The following is an 11,800-nucleotide window of genomic DNA, read 5'->3' as shown; positions in this document are numbered from 1 at the left end:
GCTAAAAAGGATGATAAAAATAGGCTATCTAATGAAGTTGGAGTGTGTCGTAGCAAATTTCGTTAAAGTTCAAGGGGTACTAGATGCTTTACTCATTAATATATATATATAAACTTATATAAATTGTGTGTGTATACTATATAATACAAACATACACACATAATACTGACATTAGCTACTTGAAAAATAATACAAAGTGAACTTCTAATATTCACTACAAGAGAACAAGAATCAGTTGCAAAATTCATCGCTAAATAGCTCGTAGCTAACATGATTTTTTTTTTCTTATAATCAATCGCTAATTCGTTGTTAAATATATAGGATAATCGACGATGAATTTTTGCTATTTAACAACATCTAAACCCCGTATCGACACGACATGGGTGTGGGTGTGGGTATGGGATCCGTACTCAATTTGATCAATCGATTTCGGTTAATTTGACCAAAATCGACTAGGAAAGTCTGGACAGATTTAAGAAATCCTTTAATCAAAACAAAAGCTAAGGTGAAGTTGAAGAAAACTGAATACCTCGTATATGGAAATTTTTTCGTTATTGCTTTTCTTTTCATCTCCTTTCAGGATTTTCTTCTTGAACAATATTTTCTCCTCAAGTTTTCCACATAATATCTTATAATTTATGTTTTATAACTCTATTTTTAGACATGTAAATTATTTTTCGTCTAATCTCCGCACCCGTATCCATCCCATGGATCCATATCCCTGAATGTTTAAATAGAGACCGTAAAGAATCCGGCTTCCAAATCTGTACCCCTATCGGACACCAGCACCCGAGTCCGAACAACTTAGACTATAAATAATCTCATAAGGCATAAACTTTGTTATATGATATTAAATTATTGAACTTACTTGGTAACTTTGGATGTCATTTAACAAACGAGTTGTGGCCATAAGCAACCTTGTAATATTTTCATATTTTCCATTAATTGGACCAAGCATTTCAATTGGCAAAGTTGGACATCCAAGTGCAGCTGCATGAAGAACCAAAATATGTGCACCAATTGATATCATTCCAACTTCTAAATATTCATCCATACATGGCAAATTTGAAGTTCTACTCCACAAACTTTCCATCATCCATGAATGGAATGTCTCCTTCCACTGTAAAAAAAAAAAAAAATGAATTAATCTAAATAGTCGTTCACCTATCGCGTAAGTTATATACAGAGGCGGAGCCAGCATTTCAACTAAGGGGTTCAATATTTTCACCTATCGCGTAAGTTATATACAGAGGCGGAGCCAGCATTTCAACTAAGGGGTTCAATATTTGAAGAAAACCTAGCCGAAGGGGGTTCAACATGGTATATTTTTCCGTCGAATGGGGTTCAGATGAACCCCCTACCAAAGGGTTGGCAATAGTCAACAACTATATAATATATGTATAATATGTGTATAAATGTATGTAATCAATGTATAACAGGCTAAGAAAAGTAAACAGTGAATTTTGTCGACTATTTGTGCAAAGATCTAGTAAAACAACAACAATTATACTTAACATGAATTTACCTATACTTGTAGTATGCAGTGACGAAGCCAGAAATTTCACTAAACATGTTTGAGGGTGTCCAAAATTTAATACAGATTGAATATAATATTGGTTGAGTAATATAGACCGAAGGATGGTCAGTTAAACATCTATTATCGAAAAATTGTAATATACATTACATATAGACACACTTGACGAAATTCTTAACTTCGTCATGGTGTGACTACGACATGATTTTCTGATGAAGGATATTCAACCGACAACCCTTTGGTATACGTAGCTATATACACATCGAGTTTAACTTTTATACGCGGACACTCAAGAAGTTTTTTTTTTTTTTTTTTTAACACCACATACTAAATAAGATGAGGGACATTGAACTTACCATATGTTGAAGTTGTGGGGTGATATCAATTTTGTGTTGAAGATGATACATATTAGCAACATCACACACAAGATCATCAAGTGCTTCAAATATAATCTTACTTGGACCATCAAGAGTTTTTGCATCCCACCTATGACCAAAAAAAATAGCAATATAAAAGATATTTACACGATCAGATCATATAAAAGATAAGTTAGAATACACGATCAGATCATATAAAAGATAAGTTAGAATACTTATTTAGCGAGTTTAACTGTTATACGCTAACAATATAAAAGATATTTACACGATCAGATCACATAAAAGATAAGTTAGAATACTTATTTAGCGAGTTTAACTCTTATACGCTAACAATATAAAAGATATTTACACGATCAGATCGTACCTTTGTATTGCCTCAGTTAAGATTTGGAGCTCACTTAGAGAAGCTTCTTCATCATAAAAGTCATCAGCAACAGTAATAACAATTGAACATTTTGCAACAACCATTCTAAGAAAAGATTCATATGGTAAAAAACTACTACTACTTGCTGCACTTGCAAAATATGAATAAGTAGTTTTTTCTCTTCCAAATCCAATGTCAACAAGGCCTTTATCCTTTGACCACCTACAAATCAAAAAAAAAATAAGGTTTATTGTATAGCTATTATCATTAGTCACCAGTGGCGGATTCAGAATTTAAGGGTCGTGGGTGTTCGGGAGGTTCAAACACGCATATTAACACCCAAAGCGTTAAGGTTTCGCCTGACGATCAAAGCACTCAACTGTCTTCTTGATTTCATGGGTGTTAGTTTCCATCTTACATTAATTTTTATACGTTTCTTATATAATTATACTTATTTTGTGTCATGTTTAAAGGATGTCGGAATACCACATTTTTTAACCTAGGTCCGCCCCTACTAGTCATTAGAATGATGAAATATAATATAGATTTAATTTGTATACATTGATAATGTAAAACTGTTTATACTTGGTTATTTGTGTGGAATCAGAATTTGAAATTCAAGGGTTCCGGATCCTAACTCTTCTGGAGTTTCTGAATTCTAAATTTGTAACTGCGTAATATTTATGAATTTTTTAGATAAATATAGATTTTGGATCAAAACTACTGATTTCTGCCGAACACATACGCAGAGGTGACACTAGTGTGTCGATCGGCTATGAGTTTAGCGAACCCAGTAACCTTAGTTCAAACCTTGTATTTGTCTAGAAAATCTATTGAATATGTACATATTTATTACTTGGGAATTCAATAAATTAAAAATATTAAAATTCAAAATACATAAACTTTAATTACTGGCTCCGCCTTTGTTGTATCATAAATGACACATCCACTCTCTAGACTATATAGTATATTTTTTATTCATCATACCGCCTTCTTTTTCATGTTACTAATTTCACTTATTAATTCAATCATATGCAATGCATATTATCTTTTAAATAATCTGATTATCTAAAAAAGAATTTTTTTAAAAAAAAAATCATCAATAAATGACAAACTTCAGTTTACAGATTATAGAACAGGGCTAAGGCAATAATTTCGATGAATATTAGCAAAAAAAAAAAAAAATCACATAATTATATAGAAAATGAAAGCCAAAAAGGGAAAATTTGTATTTATACCTCTTTAGATCTTCCAATTCATTCCTATAAATTGATTGCCTATATTCATAATTTTGCACTGCTAATTGAGTTAATTTGTCATTTTGCAAATAAGACAACCTAATAAGATAGCATAAAAAAATATTAGTCAAATCAATAATATATTGATTGTAATATATAAATTATGTAAATAAAAAAGTATATACTTACCAATAAAATGGAGATTTTCCATCAGAAAGAGAAATAGACTGATTAAATTCAATCCATAATCTGTGATCAAGGTGTTCTAATCTAGCAAACCATGGAACATTCAATTCATGCTCAATCTATAAATTAAAAAAAAAAAAATTAGTATGTAAACAATTTTTTAATCGTAATTGTAACAACATATTTAGTATAATTTCACAAGTGAGTCGGGTTTAGAGAGGATAGAGTATACGCAGACATATTCTTATCGTATAGAGGTAGAAAAGTTGTTTACGGTGGCTTCACGACTCGAGTAAAATATATCAAAAATTAAGTATGTAAAATAAATAAAGTAGCAAAGGTCAGAATAAAATATCATGTATTTGAAAGTTTTGTTGTGAGAACAAGAACTCGAAACCAAAATGAGCCACGAAATTAAAAAAGTGACAAAAATAGGTTAACGGTCAACTAACGGAGTTAACTTTTATAAAGACGTAAGAATTTCTTATGTTTTACACATTTATTTGTAAAACGTAAGAAATTCTTACGTTGTGACAGAAAAACACGTAAAACGAAAGAATTTCTTACGTTTTACACGATGGTCGAGGAAAACAAGGCAGTGAATTGTCTAATCAGTAATAAATGCACTTTTCAAAAAATTGTGCTACAACGTAAATTTTACTTACGTTGGACACTTTTTTTTAAAAACTTATGTTGTAGCACAATTTTCTAAAAAGTGTTATTACTGATTAGACAACTCACTGCCTTTTTTTTTCTCGACCATCGTGTAAAATGTAAGAATTCTTACGTTTTACATGTTTTTCTGTCACAACGTAAGAATTTCTTACTTTTTATAAATAAATGTGCAAAACGTAAGAAATTCTGACGTTTTTATAAAAGTCAACTCCATTAGTTGATCGTTAACAAAAAGGTGGAAAACATAATAAATTATTATGTTTAGCCTATTTTAGTAACTTTTTAAATAGGTGACCTATTTTGGTCACTTTTTAAATTTCATGGATCATTTTGGTTCCAAGTTCTAAGAACAACTTATTACTTCTATTTTAATTTTTAAACATTAGTTGGTATTAACATTTTCTTTGTCGTAAATTATTTGTCATATTTCTCTTTTTTATTTCTTAAAGAAAATATTAATTAGCAAGAAGCGTTTGAATAATTTAGGTGTTTGTAGTTTTCAAAACAATTACTAATAATGGTTTTATTTTATCTTGAATTTTTTAAAAAAAATAATTTAAATTTAAAAATTACGATAAATAATTTGAAACTAATGGAATATTAGCTAAAGAAAATAGACTGATAAATGATTCAAAATAATTTCTACTTTTTATGCAAAAGTACATAAATAGTGGACATGAAGTTGACAAGACAAACTTGTCAATGGGTAGTATTTTCTGTAGCTTATTTTATGTGAATATATTTAAAACAAAATTAAAATCATACAAAATTTTAAGTTTATTATGTAAGAAAAAATATATATTACAAAATATCAAAACCTTTTAAATTAGTCTTTTGGGAACTCCACATAATATTTTTCTCTTTTTTATAAAAAAAAAAAAAAAATCATGGGATACAAGTTATAAATCTCTCTTATCTTCACGGGTAAAGAGTTATTTTTGATAGACTCTCGACTCGAAAAAGTCAATTTCTAACTAGCTTTAAATAAAAGTTTTTTTTTTTCTACATTGTTATTATTACTTTTTTTATATATATAGACCTTAATAAATATGTTACTTAATATGAGACATAAGCAAATAATTTTTTTGTGATAAAGAAATCACTTCACCCTCACCCTCCCCCCAACCCCACAGAAGCAAATAATTTTATTTTATTTTTGTTATTTTTTGTGATAAAGAAATCACATTACATCACCTCCCCCCCACCCACTCTCCAACCCCACCACCCACTCCACCCCACAATTATTGTCCTTTGAAATTTTTTGAAAATACAAAAAACCATTGGTTTTTTAGTCTCATACATGTACCACAGATATAGATAGAGTTAAAACAAGAAGCTTCACTACCTTATAACTTAATAAAAATAAAATTTGAACCTCTCATCTAAAATAATTTTTAATTATCCTTATTGCTATAATTGAAAAAAAGAAATTAATATTAAGGAGATTCAAAAATCTATATATAAAATTATTATATATTGTTTCATTCTATCAATTCGCTCACTATATTTCTTAAAAAAGGAGATCCATATACGAGTCCAAATAAATTCAAAATGTTTGAAAATTTATGATATTTGATTGTCGAGATGATAATTATGACAGATAAATTGAAATGAATGCGTACCACTTTTTGAAGTGATGGAAGTACTGATAAATTGTCATTATTGACAAGAAAATTTCTGGAAAAAGATCTTGCTTTTTCAATATCAGATTCTCCATTGAACATTAAATCTGTGGCTCTGTAGACATTGTACATCACATATGCAAAAAAATCTTGATTTTTTTCTATGTACTCCATTATTTGTGGTTCATGAACAAACCAACAAAAAATTCCTGCCAAAAAAGAAAAAAAAAAAAACTTAAATACCAATTGTTGCATAATAAATACTTCCTCCGTCTCATTTTATGTCTTGTCATTTTTCTTTTGGTCCGATTAAAATCTTTTCTTATTACTTAAACTTCTTGGCCAGTATCACATCAAATGAAACGGAAAGAGCACGACTATATGGTACACATGCATAGAGTGTGTGTTGACAAAGACAAAATTAAAGTTATTTTGCATGTATGAAAAATGATTTTTTGTGGAAGATATTATTTTTCAGCTTTTTTTTTTGTTATTATGCTGTCAAAGTTGAACCTAAACTTGTGCTCGAGAGATTGTTATCCATATAATATTTGATAAAGGATGTATGGATTCTCGAGAAGAAAAAAAAAAACATGATGGTTCCTATGAACTAGAAGGATCTCACTAATAGCGTAACGACATAGACAAAATTAAGAATGGTCAGTTGAATATCCTTAGTCGAAAAATTATATTGCATATATACAAATAATACTGCATATATTAGTTAAATATTATTAAATATCATTAGTTGCATAACAAATACTAGCAAATAATACACACATGCATAGAGTATGTGTTGATAAAGACAAAAATAATAAATAGTTATATTGTATGTAAAATAAAATAAAAAATTGTGGAAATTAATTTTTTAAATTTTTTTGTACTTTAGAAATTTTTATCCATACACTATTGATTAGAGATGTATGGATTCTAAAAACATGATGGTTCCTATATGAATTGGGAGAATCTCACATAATAAATATAAGAAAATCAGAGAATATTAAATAAAATTTTCAAGTGCTAAACATTATTACATAAATAAAGTTAAGAAATTTAAAAAAAAAAACTCCATTTAAGTATGTAAATACTATTTTTAAAAAAAATAACTTCTGTCATACCAAACAAATGCATATAATAAATTTTAAAATTTTAATGTACCTTCATTTATTTTGTATCCTTGCAATCTGAGAAGCCTAAAAGCCAATGAATCCTTGAATAATTTCTCTGGTAAATAACTTGTTTCTTTATCATTATTATTATCCAAATTATTCACTTGATAATTTTTATAAACTTGGTCAAGAATTTGTCCAATTTCCTTTTCAAATTGTTTACCCAATCCCATTCTTTGTATATTATCAACCTTGCAAAGCATTTTTAGCTCTTCATCCATTGGATATCTTGAAGGCACTGCCAAAAAAATAATGTCCATAAGTTAAACAATAATTGTAACTATAATGGCCAAAAAAATAATAATAAGGTTTAAGTCTTTGATAAAAAAACAAAAAATATCAACAAAATAAGCCAAAAAAAGGAAAATTAGGGTTTAAAGAAAAAAAATAAAATGTTATGGTTGAATTTATTTTTTTTCATATGCCTAGACTTCGATTGATAGAGTTATTTAGTAGCTATGCTACTCAGAGATCTCGAAACATATATTCATATGTGAAATCTAAAATCACTAAGTTATTCGGAAGAATAGTTCAGTTGCGCATAAGCTAAATACAATACCATCATTATTTTAAAAAAAAATCAAACACTACCCTGTTTTATTTTACATGTCTTACTATGTATTTGACCATAAAAAATTTTTTACAGTACTTTTTCAAAAAAAATATTTCACTCTAGTGAAAAAACTGAAAATAATAGTGTTTGGCCGTAAGAATTATTTCACTTTAATGAAAATGATTTTCACTTCTATTTCTCTCACGAAATTTCAAAAAAAACTCCAATATATATTCATAACTAAACACAACACCAACACCAACTCCGAAAAATAATTACTTGCATGGCCAAATGGAGTCTATAGTTCGGCTGGACATGAAAATTAAGAAAATAAAGTAAATTTCTGAATCATGGAATCTTAAACATGTCATGTCAGAATGTCGGAATATTTAATAATTCTCAAACAATTACTACATACAAAAACTCGACATTCTTTTTTTGAGACGAATTAAAAGAAAGTCAGACACGTAATTTGAAACGATCAGAAAATTTATAACAAACCTCCATTGGGACATTTTTGAACAATGGACATGAGGTATTGAAGGCATTTTTCATTTCCAGTAGCCATGAATGCTTGTGCTGTAGCAGAAGGTGATTGAAAAAAAGAACCATTTTTTTCTTCACATAATTGTTTGAGAATTTCATCATCTTTATTCACACAATTAAAATAAATATCACTTTGTGATAATTTCTCCAAATATGCCAAATCAGATTGATCATTGAGCTTTTCACTGCAAAAAAAAAAAAAAAAAAGGTGAATAATGATAGATTTTTAGTGTCACGTGTAGTGGCGGAGCCAGAATTTTCATTGAGGAGATTCAGAAGTAAATATACGAATTAGTCGAAAGGCATTCAACATCTACTATATATGCATAAAAAATAATTTTAACCATGTAAAAATAGTATATTTTCCGTTGAAAGAGGTTCGGATGAACCTCTAAAACAAAGATAGCTTCGCCACTGGTTAAATGTATAATTAAAAACTAGTTAAAGTTTTTTTTTTTTCGTTGAGACGAGTTCAGAAAATAGAGTCTGTGTGTTCAGGATATATTTTTTTTTTTGTGCAAAGAGAATCTATCGCTATTATTACAGGTTCGACAGAATTCAACAAAAATATGTAATCTAGCCTTTCACCTAATTAACCCTAAACCCATCACTAAAAGTTAGTAAATCTTTTTTTATTGTTGAGACGAGTTCGTAGAGTTAGTGTGCTCAGAATAAGTGTATTATTTTATTTTATTTTATTTTATGTATTTATATTTTTGTATATATAAAGACAAGCAGACCCATATTATAGTTACGAATTCAGCAGAATTTAGCAAAGGAATATCTGTCATCTAGCTAAAACAATTAATTTAACCTTTCACCTATATAAGGAGAATTATACCTTTTACTTTCTTTAGCTTTAGTTCAAATTTCGTATTTGTGCTAAACAAAATTTATTTAATATATATAAATAATTTATTCAGAATTCATAATCGTCTAGAATCCATGAACTAAACTCGTTTTTTAAAAGTTATGTCGCCATCGTGTCCAAACTTAGAGTCAGTGAATTTAGACCTAGAATTCAGTTAAACCGATAGAACTCGCTTTAGATCTAACTCTACATGCAACAATATATTGAAGTTTTGATCCAAATAAGCCGATTTTTAAATCAATTCATCAAAGTAATATATTTTTTAAAAATCTTACAAAATTAGTATAAACGTTGTTGGCAATAAGGTATTAGGTTTTAAAAAGACTAACGAACCAAAATGAACAGAGATAGCATTAAAGTAGAGATCGTTACTGATAGTAACGTTCTTGAATTAAAGTGTTACCACTAGTAACGAAATCTTGCAACTTTGCCACTGCCAAATCAACTCTGCAGAGTTTGATGTGACAGAGTTACAAAGTCTCGTTACAATTAATAACGTTTTAAGCCAGAAATGTTACTGTCAGTAACGATTCCTACTTTAACGGTATTTTGGTCTGTTAATTTTTTAAAACATAATATGTTACTGCCAACAACGTTTATACTAATTTTGTAAAGTTTTCAAAAAAACATATTAATTTGATGAATTGATTTAAAAAATGACTTATTTTGATCAAAAATTCTAATATATTCCATGAAAATTATAATAATAATATTACCTTTCAAGAATTGATTTCTTCTTCATGAAAACATCAGATAATAATCTATTTGATCCATTAATAAAAATAATTTCCAAGCCTTGTGCTTTTGCAAGTTGAAGAATTGTTGGAAAAACAATTGTGAAACTACGTGGAAAACATTGAGAATTTTCCTTCAAAAGCGTATCCATATTTGCATGAATAAATTTCAATCCTGAAAATGACAACACAAACACAGTAATTAATGAAGTTATACTTTTGTTTGAACAAAAACAATTTAAATAATAAAAGAATTGTGTATTTTTCGAGGATCTGACACACACCCGTCATCATTTTCTGTGTTTTTCAAGCAATGGGGTATCTAAAAATTATGTTTGTTCATTTTAAGATTTGATACAAGTGTGACGACATTTTGGAGTATCCGAGCAACATAGTATATAGGTTTATGTTGCTCGAGGTCTCCAAAAAAAAATTTCAATTTTTTCATGTGCTTGTCAGACTCTCTAAAAATAATTAATTTTTTTTCGAGGAACCAACATAGATATGTCTCATTTTGGAGTATCTCTATGTTGCTCGAACTTTCCAAATTTTTTTAAAAATTTTCCAAGCCTCCAAAAGTAATCAATTTTTTTTTCAAGGAACCAACATAGATATGTCATATTTTGGAGTATCCGAGCAACATAGAGGTTATACGTTCATGTTGCTCGAATTCTCCTCAAAATGTCGTTCAGTATTTGTCCGATCCTCCAAAAGTCATCTATTTTTTGAGGATTCGACGCAGATACAACGACATTTTAGAAGAATTCGAACAACATAGAGTCTACGTTCAAGTAGCTCCAATTCTTCCAAAAATGTCGTCGAGTGTTTGTCAGACCCTCCAAAAGTTAACCATTAACCATTTTTCGAGGATTTGACACAAATACAACGATATTTTGAAGAATTCGAACAACATAGAGCTTACGTTCAAGTCGCTCGAATTCTTCCGAAAATGTCGTAGAGTGTTTGTCAGATCCTCCAAAAGTAATCTATTTTCCAAGGATTTGATACAGATACAATGATATTTTTGAAGAATTCGAACAACATAGAGTCTATACGTTCATGTTGCTCGAATTCTTCCAAAAATGTCGTGAGTGTTTGTCAGACCCTCCAAAAGTTAACCATTTTTCGAGTATTCAACACAAATACAACGACATTTTGAAGAATCCGAATAACATAAAGCCCAGACAACGACATCTTTGAAGAATCCGAACAAACATAGAGCCCAGACAAGATACCTTTTTCTATCTGGCTTTCACCAACACCCCATTTCTTGAGTGCCACCATGCAAGCAAGTGTACTAGGAAGACAATCAATTGTTGGAACATTGAAATCACCCCAAAAACCTAACTCATTTTGATTATTGAGAATCCAATTTACACAACTCTCAAACATAGGACCATAATTGTCTTCATTTTCTTGATTATTATTATTAGGTATCATGGCTAACCAAGCAGTATCATAGGCAGATGTTTTGGCAACTTTGTCTTTGTTTGAGAATAAATCTTTTTTCATATCAATTACAAGTGATTCAATGGAAGACAATGGCAAAGAATCCATGAGAAAATTGCAAAGAGAAAAGCTAAAGAAAAGTGATTTTTTTAGCTCTTAATTGGAAGTGATGTTTTGTGTGTGGGAGTGCAAAGAAAACTAGCAGTATATATATAGAAAGAGTAATGACTCTTTCTATATTTAGGAAACTAATTTAAAATTCTATTCAACATGTGTCAAAAATAGGTACATAGTCAAGTTACTTATATTGTAGTAGTAATTAGGTCCATATAAATCTCTATAAAGGGTCAGGGCCGGTGGATTAAAATTCTCGCTATACGTAAAGTTAAGGGAAGGGCTCTACTATAAGGGTGTATTATATGCAGTCTAACCTTGCATTTCTATCAGAGGCTGTTTCCAAGGTTTAAACTCATGATCTCCTG

General features: G+C 29.3%; 1 protein-coding gene across 1 annotated transcript; it reads right to left on the bottom strand.

Annotated features, from left to right (window-relative positions):
• Positions 1-868: 868 nt before the first annotated feature.
• Positions 869-11,590, bottom strand: LOC107868331 ((E,E)-geranyllinalool synthase; the record flags this gene model as incomplete). The annotated part of the gene is given in 10 exon segments (XM_047410652.1): positions 869-1,120; positions 1,891-2,020; positions 2,276-2,497; positions 3,514-3,612; positions 3,703-3,818; positions 5,997-6,205; positions 7,155-7,403; positions 8,220-8,449; positions 9,852-10,044; positions 11,105-11,590. Coding segments are annotated over 10 exon segments (2,022 nt in total), but the record flags the coding sequence as incomplete, so codon positions are not given.
• Between the last annotated feature and the right edge of the window lie 210 nt (positions 11,591-11,800).

Source organism: Capsicum annuum, chromosome 4, assembly GCF_002878395.1.
Source record: "Capsicum annuum cultivar UCD-10X-F1 chromosome 4, UCD10Xv1.1, whole genome shotgun sequence".
Lineage (NCBI taxonomy): Eukaryota > Viridiplantae > Streptophyta > Magnoliopsida > Solanales > Solanaceae > Capsicum > Capsicum annuum.
The sequence above is the reverse complement of the archived record's forward strand: the minus strand, read 5'-3'. Positions and strand labels throughout refer to the sequence as shown.